General features: G+C 39.6%; 1 protein-coding gene across 1 annotated transcript in view; it reads left to right on the forward strand.

Annotated features, from left to right (window-relative positions):
- Window positions 1–7,529: 7,529 nt before the first annotated feature.
- SNX2 (sorting nexin 2) overlaps window positions 7,530–17,468 on the forward strand; it is a 53,785-nt gene continuing 43,846 nt past the window's right edge. The window contains exon 1 of the mRNA XM_029217615.1: window positions 7,530–7,686. Coding sequence (XP_029073448.1) covers window positions 7,579–7,686 — 108 coding nt within the window. The 5' untranslated portion in view covers window positions 7,530–7,578. The remainder of the gene's footprint in view (window positions 7,687–17,468) is intronic.

The following is a 17,468-nucleotide window of genomic DNA, read 5'->3' on the forward strand; positions in this document are numbered from 1 at the left end:
TCTTTATTAGTTTTGTTTTATTTCGTTTTGGTTTTGGCCCAGTTTCTCTACCTGACCCCCAATGCTGTATCTTATTTCCTTAGATCTTTTCTCCACGTTTAATAGTTTCCATCCCCATTTCAGCTCAACCAGGTAAATAACTCTGTCCCTCGAAGTCTGTATTCATAAATGCATCTCTTAGAAATATCAAATATTATCCTCCTTATTTTGTTGCCAATGTTTTATTGTACTGAAAAATTGCTTTAAGCCTTTCTTTATATGCTCTAGTTCTTGTAAAGTTAACCATATATACCTACATGACATAACTTATGTCTGAACTTGACTTCTTATCCTCAGAAGAACGTGTGAAGGGACAAAAATTATTAATATGTAAGTGTCTACAACATTCACTACTGCTCCTCCCAGCAGTAGAGAGATGAGAGGCCTGGGTGAAGCCACAAAAGCCACTCAGGCAATTCTCTTGACTTGAGAGTTTTCCCCTGCCCTGGGGGACCTGGGACACCCAATCCTCCTGCTGTCCTCTGGCGCTGTCATAACTGGCAGACTGGTGCCAGGAACAGCTATATAATCTGCAGGGCCCAGTGCAAAATGAACTTGTTAAGAATTTCAAGACCAGTGACAGCAAAGCATTAAACTAAACATGAGGTGCTTCTGAGTGCAAGGTGCCGTGTTGGCTACATAGCTCTCATGGCCATGAAGCTGGCCATGACTGTGGTAGTGCACCTGTGGACACTTGGAGCCAGGGAAGTGGGTGGCAGGTGTGTAGCAGGAAAACACAGCCCAGAAACATAGGGTGAGGGTTTTTTCAGGGGCATTTTGGGGTGAGAGAGGGTCGTTTACAGTATGAGAAAAGGGAGGGAGGGAAAAGGATAAAGGCTTTTTGTTTGTTTGGAGTGTTATGATTTGGATGTCTTCCTTTAGGGTGTTCAAGAAATAGAACTGAAAAAAAAGAAGAAATATAGGTGAAGAGGATGGACCTAGAGATTATCATACTAAGTAAAGTAAGTCAGACAGAGAAAGACAAATATCATGATATCACTTATACGTGAAATCTAAAATAATGATACAAATGAACTTATTTACAAGCTAGAAATAGACTCACAGACATAGAAAAATTTATCGTTACCAAAGGGGAAAGGAGGGGAGGGATAAATTTGGAATTTGAGATTAACATATATACACTACTATATACAAAATAGATAAACAACAAGGACCAACTGTATAGCATAGGGAACTATATTCAATATCTTGTAATAACCTATAATGGAACAGAATCTGAAAAAGAATACATATATATGTATATACGTATAACTTTGCTGTGCACATGAAACATTGTAAATCAACTATACTTAAATTAAAAATTAATTAATTATTTTTGAAAAGAAATAGAAGTGAAGAAACAATTTTGAAAGGATATTTTATTCCATAGGACTCTGTGACATTCAAGGACTGAGACATAGGGGTCGTAACTATATAATCATTTTACAGCTAGTAGTAATGTCACTGTTTAGGGAATCACTGATACTTTCAGAGTAATGGTAGTTTGTTGGCATGTATGACCTGTGAGAAAGAAAACACTATGCTTGACTTCCTTCCTTCCTTCCTTCCTTCCTTCCTTCATCAAATGTGAAGTCTTTCATTATCTTTCAAAAAGAAGCTTAAATATCTTCACTTAACTATTGTTAAAGTTAAGCAACCAAATGATTACTCTCCCAATATAATTGCAAAGAAGATCATAATGAATCTTATTTTATCATAGCTGCTACCCTGTATGTCACATCACTCACCAGAAGCTATGTTCAAGGACAAGGTCTCTCCAGGGTCTTCTCGACTTGTTCCCCTCACCTCACACGCATCCTTCCATCTATGCCTGACTGCTGTCTTCACTCTCACTATGCCTCCTAGATGCCCAATTCCCATCCAAATGTTCTTACATTGTGAATTTCTGCCCAGAAAGTTCCTTCAACCTCCTTGCCTTGACTAATATGTCACTTTTCACCAAAAATATAGCTCATACTGGGTTCTAAATATCACTTTAATACTATCACTTTTTAATCCCCTCGGAAAAAAATGTCTTCTTTGGAATACACGCCACCTGCTATCCCTCCTTGTCATTGGAAAGCATCTATTTTTGGTCACTCCTCCCTGTTGAGGGGGCCCCAAAATTCTTAGCTGCCTTTTCCCTCCATCAAGCTCATCCTCAAAATATCTAGCCTTGAATCAATCCTATCATCCTCTTGCACTCCTACACCTCCAATTCCACACTACAGGAGAAAATCACACAAGTGTTGGGATTATTGCTGCCAGAAACATATGGCTTCTCTCTCAATAGGCTTCCAGTACCGTCTGCCAGTTCCTTACATGTCCCTGGTGAATGTCCTCGCTAAATCTTCAAAGATCTACTGAAAATACTTCGAATTGCCACCTGTGCTGGTACTGACTTCTTTTCTCTTAGAAATTAACCTTTCCTGCCCCAATAAATAAATAAATAAACTATGAATTTAAATATATGTATAAATATCTATGTACCTATATGTATATATAAATATATAGATATCTTGAGTGTGGACTTTTGCGTTTCCTGCGCCTATATTTATAAACAAGTCTGTAAATGCATCCCCCTGTGGTAAACTGACTGCACTAATGGTCCACATTAATGGCTTCCTTTTTATACACCCTTTGCCCTACAATTTTACAGCCCCTTCCCATTCTGATCCTGGGCTTGGTTATGTGACTTTCTTTTGTGAAAGCTTGAAAACGTACTTGTATGTGTCTACCTTCTTTTTTGGAACCCTGCCATAGACTTGAAAGGAAGCCCAGTCTAGGAGAAGGAAAGCACATGGAGCAGAGCGAAACTGTCCTACCCCAAACCAGCCTTGTCTAGTCAGCCCCCAGCCAACCCCTCAGCTAACCACAGATACATGAACAAACCCTACAAGAAGATTTGCCAAATCCGGTCCAGCAGAACTACCCTGCCGACCTGCAGACTCATGAGAAATAAGAAATGGTTGTCATTTTCAATGACTAAGTTTGGGAATGGTTTGTTATGCACAATAGCTAGAACAAGCTCTAAATGGCCCTTTCTCTATTCACAAAGGAAGAAGTATACCTTCTCTTTTTTAAGGCACATTCCTCTGCTTGCTCTTTATCCCATTCCTGCCTGTATGCTTTCAGACCTCATCCATTCTGATTATTTCTCTATATTATATTCTCAACCTACTGTTCTCTGTTCACCTCTTTCCCTAATATATAAACGTTTAAATCTAATTAAAACATGCAAAAAAATAAACCTGTGTCTTCAGCAAGTTACTGACCTATTCTGCGTTGCTTCCATTTATATATTTTAAAAGAATAGTCTATATATGTGTATTTGTCTGGATCTGCCATAGAGACAGAACCAACAGGGTGTGTTACATATATATATAGAGATTTATTTTAAGGAATTGGCTCATGCAACTGTAGAGGCTTAGTGAGTCCAAAATCTGATGAGGTAGGCCAGCAGGCTGGAGACTCAGCAAAGGGTTGCAGTTCAAGTCCAAAGGCAGTAGTCTGCTAAAATTCCTTCCTGCTTGTGGGGAGGTCAGTCTTTGTTCTATTAAGGCCTTCAACTGATTGTATGAGACCCACCCACATTATGGTGGGTAATCTGTGTTACTAAAATGCCACTGATCTACATGTTGATCTCATCCCAAAAACACTTTCACAGAAACATCCAGTATAATACTTGACCAAATATCTGGGCACCATGGTCCAGCCAAGGCAACACATAAAATTAACCATCACAACTTGTTGTATTCATTTTTTGTACTCATTAATCATTCACCTTTTCAGTTACCACCTTGTTAACATACCCAAGGCAATGGATACTGCTAAACACTCTCTTCTTTGTTCTTTTGCTTCCTTTTGCTCTCTCTCCTACATTGCTTCCTATCTCTTTGTTGCTTTTTAGTTTTCTTTATGGCACCTCTTCCTTTACCTGCTTTTTTAATGATCCTAAGCGTTGTGCTTCCCAGACTACCTGGGCCCTATCATATACTAGTGGCTTAAACTACCAAATCTGTATCTTCCACTTAGCCCTCTCTTTTGAGTTTCATATTCACTCATCTATTCATTGAAGGTGTTAATCGCGTACTATTTTATTGAGCAATAAATACTATTCTGGTTTGTGGCAACCTCTAAAATGGCCCCCAAGATCCCTGCCTCCTATTAGCCGCACCCCCGTTTTATTCCTTTCCTTGAGTGTGAGCTTCTAATGAACAGAATACAGTAAAAGTGATGAGATGCCACTTCTGAGATTAGGTTATGGAAGGACTCTGTCTTCTGTCTTCTTCACCCTCTCTGTCCTTTCTTGGCTCACTCTGTCTTTCTTAGAGTTCTTACTCTAGGGGAAGCAAGTGGCATGTTTTATGAAAAGCCTTCTGGAGAGGCCTGTGTGCCAAGGAACTCAATCTCCAGGCAACAGCCAGCAAGGACCTAAGACCTGCCACCAGTCACGTGAGTAAGCACGGAAGCAGATCCTCTCCCAGGTGAGTCTTGCTTGAACTGACTGCAGCTCTGCTAGATACCTTTACTGCAGCCTTGTGAGAGACTCTGAGTCAGAGGCACTCAGCTAAGTTGCACCTGGATTTCTGACCCACCGAAATCATGAGAAAATAAATATTTGTGTTTTTAAGCTGCTAAGTTTGCTATAATTTGTTTTACAGTTATAGATCACTAGCTGAGGGCTACCCAGGATCCAAAGTCAAATAAGAAATAGCCCTGGAATGCAACGATCCTGCAGGCTATCAGGGGTGATAGAAAAGTGGCCATGATCACAGTACAATATAATAGGTGTTATAGAAACATACACAGTAAGTGATGGGAGCACAGAGAGAAGAGAATTTCCATCCTACTTGAAGGCTGAAGGATTCAACTGGCAGATTTTATTTTGTCATTGAATGAGCAGGCTAAGTCATTTGATGAAAATGAGGAGAAAAGGTGATGGGATACTTCATGATAAAAGAGAACCTTTACTGGAAAGAATAGTTGAAGGATTTGGAAAAGAAACAAATGGTGGTATCTAGGCAGTGGGGAGTTGCTGTTAGAAATCACGGACTTACAGGCTCTCCAGTTGAGGTTGGGGTTTACTTTTCAAATGCTCTTAGCAATATGGATATAAGATTAGAGAAGCTGATGACTGAATTTGGGATTTCAGAAAAGATATAACAGAAAAGCAAAGGACCGAGGAAGAAAATGAGGCAAGAAAAAGAGCAAGACAATTCTTAAAGTCCTGGTAGAATTTAGGTTGAATAGGGAAAGAAAGACAATCAAAGCTGCTAAGAGTTTGGGGAAATGAGGCTGAATCTGACCTCCCACTAATCACTAGGGCCAAGGGAGTCAATGCTAGGTTTGGCTTAAGCCTAGGTCATACACTCCATTCCTGAGCTGGAGGAGACTTCCAGGCTAGAGTAGGAAAGAATGGTTACCCAGAAGGAAATTCAGATATGCTACCATAAAAAGAGTGAACAGATGCTTTATAACAGAGACTGCTGGTTTCCTACAATAGTCTTCATTTCTTCCAGAGTAAGGGAACCCCTAGTTTTTAGGGGGTGGCATAATGATGGCATTTTCTAGTCTCCTGTATCTAGGATGGCCATGTAAGTAAGGACCTGATCAAAGGGATGTGGAGAGAAGTGGTGCGTGCAATTTCTGGACTATGCCCTTAAAGTAAAGGGGATGTCATTGCATTTCCCTTACTCCTTTTGTGCCTGTTGGAATGTGGTTTGTGGTGGTTAGCCAACGTGGACCATGAGGAAGAGATTACACCCTAGGGAGAAGAGGACCACAGAAGGAGCCTGCAATCCCTGGATAAGCTCATGGAGCCTTCATCTTCCCACATGAGGGATAATTACACGACATTTTTCTAAAGCCACTTGGAATGTGGTTCTGTGTTACAAGCAGCTGGACCTATATTTCAACTAATTCAAATGTCCAATAAAAAAGACATGCTGGGAATATAAATGACCATAGCATAAGACAGAAAGTAGTAAGCAATAAACAGAGGCACAGGTAAAAAGGATACAGAGAAGAATCACCTCAAGCCACAATGTGAGCTTTCAAAAGAGATTAAAGTTTCTGATCAGTGACAGGCCACAGACTGTCCATAGGTGGTGGAATGCAGGCCAGGGAATGTGCCTCAACATCTGATTCCAGACGAGCTGACGGCAGTGGCAATGGTGATGGGAGCATGACAGTGACAATTGGCCCATGCATCCAACTCACCCAGGCAACATTTGATACCAAGCAGTGACTTGGTATACTTACTTAAATTAGTTCTGGTTTGGGTTGATCCTTCTTGACAATAATCATAGAAATTCAGAAATTTAGGGGTGGAAGAAATCCTAGCGACTAGAAAATCTTCTGCTCCAATACCCTTAAAAACATAATAATTACAGTGATGCTAAGTAAGTCTGGCACATAGCCAGTAGAACCCAGGCCTTCTAACTCCCAGGTCAGTGAGGGCTGAGGGCTTCTATATACTTAATTTGTAAAGAATCCCTGTGAAGATTTCTTCTCCAGCAAAATTGTAACTTCAGGTTGCTACCTGCAATGCCTTTTTATTTTTCCATGAACAAACCTTGCATTGGCATAGCAATCTTTAGCTTTCAGAATAATTTCACATTTTTTCTCATTTGATCCTGACAATAATCCTATGCGGTGAGGTGAGGTAATTGAAGCTGAAGGTCTTCAAGAGACCCTCCGACAATGAAGATCTATTAATTGGCAAAGGGAGTTGCGTTTGATACTCTTACTAACCATCCACTAATTTTCCTAATTGTCATTTTTCCAGCCTTTCTGACTCTTACTTTATTGAGGAAAAATATTGTGTGCTGCCTTGTGATGAAATTGGAGTAAACCTCAGACAACAAGTTATTCAGGGTGGGTTTTGTTATTTGGAGCTGCATTGTCCAATAGGTAGCCTCTATCCACACGCGGACTATTTAGGTTTAAATTAATTAAAATTAAGTACAATTTAAAACTCAGTTCTCAGTCACACTAGTCTCATTTCAAGTGCTTGGCCACCGGCTACTCTACTTGACGCTACTGATATAGAACATTTCCATCATGTCAGAAAGTTCTATGGGACAGCCTAGAGATCTAAGAGACACGTCTCTCTTCCGCCAATCCTCAATCTTGCCCTCAGTCTGTGCATAATCCAAGCCCAAAGACTGGTCCCCAAGCTCTCCCACTTCCTAAAGGAGATTTTAAAACTGGTAACGACAACAGAAATCGTTTGGCCTAGTCCTGCTAAGAAAGGGACGTGGCAATAAAAGCCAAGATTCTTCCACAAAAGTCAGTACAGCAAGTGGGCGGTGAAAAGGTGGCCGCGACCCAGACGTGGAGGTGGAAGGAGAGGCAAATGGGCGGGGATGAACGCGGCGCGCGCCGGGCGGGCGCAGGCTCGTGGCCGGGGGCGGGGCCGCGCGCGGCGGGCCGGGGAGGAGGGGGAGCACAGCGGCCCGCGCGCCAGCCTAGCCGTGCGTGCTCACGTGACAGGTCCGCGAGGTCCCGCTCGCGCAGTAGTCTGGGCGAGCGAAGATGGCGGCTGAGAGAGAACCTCCTCCGCTGGGGGTCGGGAAACCCACCGACTTTGAGGAACTGGAGGACGGTGAGGACCTGTTCACCAGCACTGTCTCCACCTTAGAGGTGAGACCGCGTCGCCGTGGGTGCTGCTCTCCGTCGCTGCCGCGCGTCTCACCTTTCGGTGCCTTTGCCGTGCCCCGACTTGTCCCTCCCCACCCCCCGGGATTTGCAAGGACCTGGTTGGGGCGACACCTGTGACGCGGACCCCACTTCGGGGACCTGTCATTGGGCTGGAGTTGGCCTGGGCGGCTAGGCCTGCTTAAGAGAGCAAACTGCGGGCCGGGGGCCCGACCTGAACCCCTGAGGGGCCGGGACCGGACAGAGCATCGCAGTGCCCTTTCCCCGTTCAGCTGGCCCTCGTCAGTGTCACTTGCACCCCTTCTTCCAGTGCAGAGAAGGTTTTGCCCTGGGTCCCCGCAAACCTCACCGCGCTGCCGGGCAACCTCCGCAGCCCCTTTTAAGAGGTGCTTGCTTTTCCCTTCCCAAGGAAGGGTGTGCCTCCGAAAGGGGAGAGCAGTGAAGAGAGTGCTCAGTGGCCGAGGCGCTGGAGGGAGCGTGTGGATGCACTTTTCCCGGTCCTGGCCCTTTATGGACTGCTAGTTCCCCTTGAGGGAGGTACTTGTTTTGGACTGTTAAATAGGTAAATGCATTTGACCGGTCTTGCTTGTCTTCTTTAGTTCTTAAGCTTTTTAAGGAACATAGTGTTGATAAAATATAAAGTTGAAGGGAGGGAATAGTTCAGGAAACTGCTGGGCGGTGGGGGAGGTTTTTTTTTTTTAAGTTACCAGGGGAGAAATAAAAACAGATCCTCACTCCTTTTTCCTCTTTCCTCGCATGATCAGCGATCTCTGAAGCTAAGTCTTCCTGTTTTTGTCAAAGGAAACGCCCTCTGTGAACTTAACTGTATTGGGCCTCCTGTATCCAGTTCATATTTGAATTGCTTTGCCTTTGATGAGCGCGCACACACCTCATAGCCCAACTTTAAGTGTGTGTATGTGTATTAAAATATAAGCAAATTTCCCAGAGAATTGTTTATCTTGGGCTGTACTTCTTTATAAACTGCTTTTTAGTAAGCTTTCCTAGCTTGTTGAACTCTGCAGCAAATCAGTTGGAAATTACTGTAAAATATCCATTATTTGGCATTCACTTAGCTGAAACTGGAACTTCCGGCACCCGTTTTCGGTACTGACCACATTCTGCTAATTGTATATGCAGGTTCCTGCCCAAACCCCACCTGTCCTCAGGATTATATGCTTCTTGGGCCTAGGGATAGTGCCTTGATCATCTTTGTTTCCTCACAAAATCTTGACCATTGATTGTATTTAGCAAATGTTTGCTGAATTAATTGTCAAAACCAGCATCCCCTAAGAATTAGTAAAAATTATCTTGCACAGCAAATTACATTTTGGGGCAAATATCCTTGTAGTCTTTATGTATACTCTACAGCTACCTTAACACGTATTGAAAGTTAGTGTCTATACATGATCCTAAGACCTGTATTCCTTGTGAGAGGTACAAAGGTTTTCCACCAGCAAGGATCAGAATAAACTTAATTAACATCGTTTAAACTAGAATATTGTGAACACTAAGCATTCTGTTTAATTGAAGTCTTTTAAAGTTGAGTAAAAGGAACTATAACTTATATTTCCCATTTGGATGGGACTTTTTAGTAAGGTATTTGACTTTTCAGTAGAAGTCTACAGAATTTTGAGTATGAATAAATTTTTTTTGGTTACTGCATTATGAAAACTTTTTAAAAAGTTGGTTTTGATTGTTCATCTAAACCCCTTATTTCATGAGACTCATTCAGGGTATTAATTTTAAGGTAGTATAACTGTGAGACTTAAAAATTCAGAAATTTTTTTTTGCTTTTCAAACTATCTGGGGAAGGATATATAGCAGCATTTATTAGTATACCAAAGCTGCTCTAAAGGAATGTTTTTTCAGTATGCCCCTTTTCTTTTGAATAGTGCTTCTCAAACTTCAGTGTGTAGGGGACACCATAGGATTCTTGTTTAAAATGCAGATGCCTTTGCCTCACTAGAATCTGCATGTTTTATAAGTGTTCTAGATCATTATTTTTCAAACATTATATATAAGTTACCTAGAGATCTTGTTAAAGCAAATTCTGATTCTGTAGGTCTGGGATAAGCCAAATTCTGCATTTTTAACAAACTCCTCATGACATTGCTTCTAGTCCCAAGGACAACAATGAGTTGCAAAGCCCCAGGTGATTCTGATACAGGTCATCTGCTTTGAATAGTTCTTACCTAAGCCGTAAATTGTAAGAAAGGCATAAAAATTAATGTCTTTCTATTTAAAAAAAAATTAAGTCAGTTTTAAAAATATTATGCATGTAGAAACTTTTTCATTTGAGGGCATTTGGAGGAAAAAAATCAGTTGAAATCCATATAAGTGAAAATCAAATTATACACAGCTTCCATGTCATAATTGTTAAGCTTGTAATGACTATACAACTTAGTGTATATGTATGCTATGAGTATGTTTTTATCCCAATATTAAACTTTCCTTTCAAAATTAAGAACAGTCACATAAAGCTATGTTCAGTAGCTAAAACATATTTAAAACCCCTAGTGTATGTTTCTGTTGTGACTATGAAACAGAGTGGAGAAGGGCTGGCATGGGGGCAGGGAAGGGACTGAAAAGGGAAAATATATGGCAAAAGCTTGTTCTTCTTTTGTACCTGAGAGGCTTTACATTGTTTAGGAATACCACTTTTACTGCCTTTTTTTTTTTTTTTTTAATGATATAGTCCTAAGCTTAAAAGGTGCTTGCCCTAAGGCAGCATGAAGTAGCAAGACAACACCTTAAAACGGTCAGGAAATTTATATCATATGCCTGTTCTTTTTTTTTTCTTTATTGGATTATAGTTGATTTACAGTGTTGTGTTAGTTTCACCTGTTCTTTTTTTAAACAGCTTTATTGAGTTATAATTCACGTACCATATAACTCACGCATTTAATATGTACAATTTTATGGGTTTTAGTATATTCACAGATACTACAACATTTTCATCACCTCAGAAAGAAACCTCGTACCCTCTCACCCCCGTCCCCATTCCCTAAACTCCTTTGCTCTCAACCTTAGGCAACTACTAATTCACTTTCTGTCTCTATAGACGTCCCTATTCTAGACTTTATATGAATGAAATCATGTAACATGTGGTCTTTTGTGACTGACTTCTTTCAGTTGGCATAATGTTTTCAAAGTCTATACTTAATTCTTTTTTATGCCTGAATAATAATCCATTGTATGGCTATACCACATTTTGTTTATCCATTTTGTCATTCATTGGACATTTACATTGTTTCCCCATTTTGACTATTATAAATAATGCTGCAATAAACATTTGTGTACAAGTAGAATTGCTGGGTTATATGGTGACTCTACATTTAATCATTTGAAGAATTGCTGGAGTGGTTTCCCAAAATGGCCACACCATTTTACATTCCCACCAGCCATGTATGAGGGAACCAGTTTTTCCACATCCTCACCAACACTTGTTATTATTCGACTTTTTTATTCTATCCATCATAATGCATGTGAAATGGTTTCTAAGTGTGGTTTTGATTATATTTTCTTGAAGACATCTTTGCATATGCTTATTGGCCGTTTGTACATCTTTGGAGAAATGTCTGTTCAGAGCCTTTGCTCATTTTTCAGTTGGGTTATCTTTTTATTTTTTATTTTTATAAATTTATTTATTCATTTTACTTTTGGCTGCATTGGGTCTTCATTGCTGTGTGCAGGCTTTCTCTAGTTGCAGCGAGCAGGGGCTACTCTTTGTTGCGGGACACAGGCTTCTCATTCCGGTGGCTTCTCTTGTTGCGGAGCATGGGCTCTAGGTGCACAGGCTTCAGTAGTTGTGGCGTGCGGGCTCAGTAGTTGTGGCGCAAGGGCTTAGTTGCTCTGTGGCATGTGGGATCTTCCCAGACCAGGGCTCGAACCGGTGTCCCCTGCATAGGCAGGCGGATTCTTAACCACTGCGCCACCAGGGAAGCCCTGTCTTTTTATTTATAAGAATTTTTTTGTATATCGTAGATACAAGTTCTTTACCAGATACATGATTTGCAAAAATTTTTCTCCCACTCTGTAGATTGTTTTTTCATGTTCTTGACAGTGTTCTCTGAAGCACACATTTTTTAAAAATTTGATGAAGTCCAGTTTATCTGTTTTTTATTTTGTTGGTCATGCTTTCAACATCATATATAAGAATCCCCTACCCAATCCAAGGTCATGAAGATTTATATCTGTTTTTTTAAAATTTATTAATTCATTCATATTAACAATAATCAACCTATTACGTGTCAGCATAAATCACATTTTTAACAGAAAATATATTTTCCAAAACAAGAGAAAATATGTGAGGAGTGGCATTGTTTTACATTAAGTTCTTTTTACATAAATTTATGTCACATTTTTTTTTATTCAAAAAGAAAGTCACAAAAATTATAATCATCCTCATCAGTTCACTCAGTCCCATGTAATTTTTTTTTATCTTGATCTTTTGTTAGCACTTTTATGAATTCATCAGTTTTCCATTAGAGTTCTGAAAATGCTTATTCATTCAGTTCAGCAGTATAGTCAGTTACCAGAAACCTGTACTTGTCAGAGTCTTTTCCATGAATTCCATGAATATCTATTTTCTTCTAAGAGTTTTATAGTTTTGGCTCTTACATTTAGGGGTTTGATTCGTTTTGAGTTAACTTTTGTATATGGTATGAGGTAAAGTCCAACTTCATTGTTTTGCATGTGGCAATCCAGTTGTCACAGCACCATTTGATGAAAAGACTGTTTCTCCATTGAATGGTCTTGGCATCCTTTCTGAAAATTGGTTGACTGTAGATGTTTACACCTGGTTCTTGTACTAACCTCAAATCTTAAGGTCCGCTGAAGTTAAGTTGAGAACCACAGTTTCCCCAACACTGTCACATGATAGTTTATAGTGCATTTCAAATGAAATTTCCAGATGGGAGGTTCACAGGTCTTAGAATTCCTTTCCCACCATGTAACCCTATGCCATAATTGCTCAGAAGATACTGTACTTAGTTGACTTCAGTGAATACTTGAGTATTTACTCTCTACCATACTTTTTAGATGATAACAGGAGTGCAGATATTAGCAAGATAATGCAAATCTTTGAGGACAGAAAATCTCCAGTGGAGAAGAAAGATATACAGAAAGCTCTGATACAGACAGACTGTGACTATATGATCTGAAAACACTGAAAGTACCAGTGAAATGGGAGCGATTCTAACTCCTATCAGCGTTCCTGACACATAGTAGATGAACAGTAAGTGTTTCTGTTGGCTAGGAAAAGCCATTGAGATGGTAATATTTAAGAGAGACTTCGAAGGGTGGAATGAAATTTCAGTGTGGGAGAATGGCACGTGTCACTTAAGGTTCAGTCTATATTTTAGGGAACCATAAATAATTCTGAGTGGCTGAATATAGGATGTTACAGGTTAATGTGGTGAGATTGTGAACAGCTTTGAAATTTGTTTTGTAGGCACGTGAGAGCTCTGGAAGATTTTCAGGGCAGTAACATGATCACCTAGGAAGCTTAATGTGCTAGTGGTCTGAGGGATAAATTTGAGTGCGAGGTATCATTGGTAGGTTGATGAGCCAGAGGTTATTTTAAATCTGAGGTTAAAAGCCTCAAGAAGAAAAGTGCAAATAATAAAGGAGAGAAAGAAGTTGATGCAATAGCAGATTAAAAGATAGACATCTTAAGACTTACAACGTCTAGGGGAAGGAATTATAAGTTTATTTCATTTGGGAATAAGTTACACCAATGCAGATACTATCAGACAGCTAGAAATACTGGGTGGCTAGAGATACAGATTCAATACAATTTATTGAATGGTGACACTAAACCAAACTAGTTTAGTAGAAATCTAGTCCTTGCCCTTACGGAGTATATGAACCAACAGGAGTCAACATAATAAACACACCTGTGTGAACAAGCATCTGCAATACCAGGTGATATATGTGTGATTGAAATATGCACATGGTACAGAAATAGTATAGAAAACTGGAGTGACTTAATTGCATAGAGATGATCTTTGAAACCCTGAAAAGTGGGTGACATTATCAAGAGAGCAAGTAGAGTAAGACTAAAGAGTCTTTTGATAAAGAACTGAAGTTAGTATCTATTGTTCTAACACAACAGGTAGTAACAGCATATATCTTGTTTTCCTAATTCTGTTTCCTTTGGGTTGGCATCCAACTTTAAATGTTCTAATTTTTTTGAAAATTTCATTATGAATTACCTATGTTTAAGAGGAAAGACATTTCGTGACCAGGTATTTAAAGGCAACAGCATGGAAAATACTAGAAAGAGATTTATGACGAGGTATAACTCTAATTGACTACTTTCCCTGGAAGCCATTAAATATAAGGGTTTTGGAATGAACTATTTTTAGTACCTGTAAAAAATGTTATTCTATGTAGTTGCTTGAGGCAGAGGTGCTCAGTTTTTTCTTAAAAAGAATAATTTTTTTTTTTTTTTTTTTGCCATGCTGCACGGCTTGTGGGGTCTTAGTTTCCTGACCAGGGATTGAACCCAGGCCCTCAGCAGTGAAAGCTCAGAGTCCTAACCACTGGACTGCCAGGGAACTCCCTAGATTTGTCCTTAATGTTACTTTTCAAATGCCCACTTTCCTATAAAATTGAACTCTGGTGTTTTTTTCCTGTGATGATAGTTTTTAGTTGTGATAAAATTTACCTCAGTAAAGTTCACTACCACCTCAATCAAAGATATAGGACACTTCCATAACCTCCTAAAAATTCTTTCATGTAGTTAACGCCTCCCACTCCCAGCCTCTGGCACCCACTGATCTGTTTTTTGCCTATAGTTTTGTCTTTTCCAGAATTTCATATAAATGGACTCCTATAAATGGAATTATATTTTTTATAAATAAAACAGTATGAAATTTCCTGAATGTAGCTTCTTTAACTTAACCTAAAGTATCTAATATTTATTGATGTTGTTGCATGTATCAGTAATTCATTCCTTTTTGTTGCTGAATTTAGTATTCCATTGTGTATCACAGTTGTTTGTTGTTGAAGAATGTTTATGTTGTTTACAGTTTGGGGCATTAATGACTAGAAACGACATAAACATCTTATGTACAGATTTTTTTTGTGTGTGTGATACGTGGGCCTCTCACTGTTGTGGCCTCTCCCGTTGCGGAGCACAGGCTCCAGACGCGCAGGCTCAGCGGCCATGGCTCACGGGCCCAGCCGCTCCACGGCATGTGGGATCTTCCCGGACCGGGGCACGAACCCGTGTCCCCTGCATCGGCAGGCGGACTCTCAACCACTGCGCCACCAGGGAGGCCCTATGTACAGATTTTTGTATGAACGATTTTCATTTCCTTTGGGAAAATACTTAGAAGTAGGATTGCTGGTTGTGTGGTAAATACATGTTTAACTTTCTAAGAGACTGCCAAACTTTTAGCCAGAAAGGTTCAAGGGAGATAAAGCATAGGGAGATGAAGTTAATTACTTTTAGTTTTGCAAGTTAATGGCTCTAGTAATGATATAACTCAAGTTATAATAATAACTAGTAATATAACCCAAGACCATGTCCATTAGGACAGTGTTCTCCAAGTCTGAGAATTGATAATATATGGTTTCATTAAAATGAAAGCATGATGTTTCAAGACAAAAGTATGTTATGGTATTTCCTCCCATCATAAAAGTTATTTTAATATTGAAGTTTTAGGGACTTTCCTGGTGGCGCAGTGGTTAAGAATCCGCCTACCAATGCAGGGGACACAGGTTCGAGCCCTGGTCCAGGAAGATGCCACATGCCACGGAGCAACTAAGCCCACACACCACAACTACTGAGCCTGCACTCTAGAGCCTGCAAGACACAACTGCTGAGCTGGCATGCCACAACTGCTGAAGCTGCACGCCTAGAGCCTGTGCTCTGCAACAAGAGAAGCCACCGCAATGGGAAGCCCACGCACTGCAACGAAGGGTAGCCCCCACTCACCATAACTAGAGAAAGCCTGCCTGCGACAACAAAGACCCATTGCAGCCAAAAATAAATAAATAAATTTCTTTAAAAGTATATATATTGACACTTTATTCCTATTCAAAGAGTCACACTTTGTATGTATTATTGAGTGCTTGAATCCTGAAGGCTAGTCTGAAGGAAACTAAGTGCCTCTGGATTTGCCTGTTTTAGTCTCTAGTCAGGTTTTCATTCATTTTATCTCTGAAATATAAAAAAATTGTAAAACATTCTAAGAAAGAAAGGGAAAGAAGAAAAAGATAACTGCCAGACTGTTTTCTTCCATGATGGAGAATTCAGTTGTTCCACATCCTTGTCAGCACTTGTTAGTGTCAGTTTTATTTCAGGCAGTGGCACGCTTGGGGCTGGCTTATACTGGCTTGAAAGAACTGATGTTTAAATTTTCAGGAATTTTGTAAACTGTTTAGTAAACAGCCATTGTTAAAAATTAAATTATATAAACATAAATTATATTAAAAAAACAAAGGTAATAAATATATAAAACTTGTCACTTCCTAATTACTATGTTTTACTAGTTTCTGTATTATGTCTGTTGTATCCGTATGGTGGAAAGTAACATATCTTCCTAGCTCCACATTCAGTCGGGAGAAATCAGCCACAGAGGGTATGTTTATGCCACAGAAATAAGCAAAAGCTAAAATTCAGGGTCTTCTCTCCCAAAGACCTGATTGCTAAACATATACCAGCATACCAGTGATTTTTAGCCAGTCTAAAAGGTATGTAGTGTTATCTAATTGTGGTTTTAATATACATTCCTTAATGGTTAATGATGGTGTGTATCTTTTCACATACGTGTTCACTATCTGAAAATTGTCTTCTTTGGTGAAGTGTTCTTTTGTATCTTTTAGCCATTTTAAAATGGGTTTCCTTATTGAGTTTTGAGAATTCTTCATGTGTTCTGAATACACATCCTTTGCCAGATGTGTGTTTTGAAGATATTTTTTCCCAATCTCTGCCTGGTTTTATCCTTTTTTAATTGATAGTACTTCATATATTACATATGAAATCCTGGGCTAACATTAACACAAGGTCACAAAGGTTTTGCTTATGTTTTTTCTATAAGTTTTAGCTTTTATATTTGGACTTCAGATTGATTTTGAGTTTATTTTCTTATGAGTTGAGGTTCATTTTTTTTTTTTTTTTTTTTTTTTTTTTTGTGTGTGGGCCTTTTTTTTTTGTGTCCTTTCCCGTTGCGGAGCACAGGCTCTGGACACGCAGGCTCAGCGGCCATGGCTCACGGATCTAGCCGCTCCACAGCATGTGGGTTCTTCCTGGACCGGGGCACGAACCCGTGTCCCCCGCATTGGCAGGCAGACTCTCAATCACTGTGCCACCAGGGAAGCCCGAGATTCATGTTTTTGAATATAAATATCTTGTTCAACCACCATTTACTGAAAGATAATCATTTTACAGTTTGTTTTATGGCTCAGAATATGGTCTTCTGTGGTAAATATTATGTGTGCACTTGAAAAGAATGTATTTAGTCTGATATTGGTTGGAATGTTCTATAAATATTGTTAGTTGATAGTATTTTTCAGTACATGCAACAAACATCAGTGAATTTCAGATGTTTTATATTAAGTTAGAGAAGCTAGACTTTAAAAGTTTCTTCATTGGGTTGTCTTTGCATCTTTGTCAAAAATCAGTACAGCATATATATTTCTGGACTCTGTTTCATTGATCTTTTGACTATCTTTTTGCCAGTTCTATGCTGTCTTGATTACCTTGATTAACTGAGTCTTGAAATCAGGTAGTGTGAATCCAGTGACTTTGTTCTTTT

Source organism: Monodon monoceros, unplaced genomic scaffold (genome assembly GCF_005190385.1).
Source record: "Monodon monoceros isolate NGI ecotype Baffin Bay Population unplaced genomic scaffold, NGI_Narwhal_1 Super_Scaffold_12, whole genome shotgun sequence".
In the NCBI taxonomy this organism is placed as follows: Eukaryota; Metazoa; Chordata; class Mammalia; order Artiodactyla; family Monodontidae; genus Monodon; species Monodon monoceros.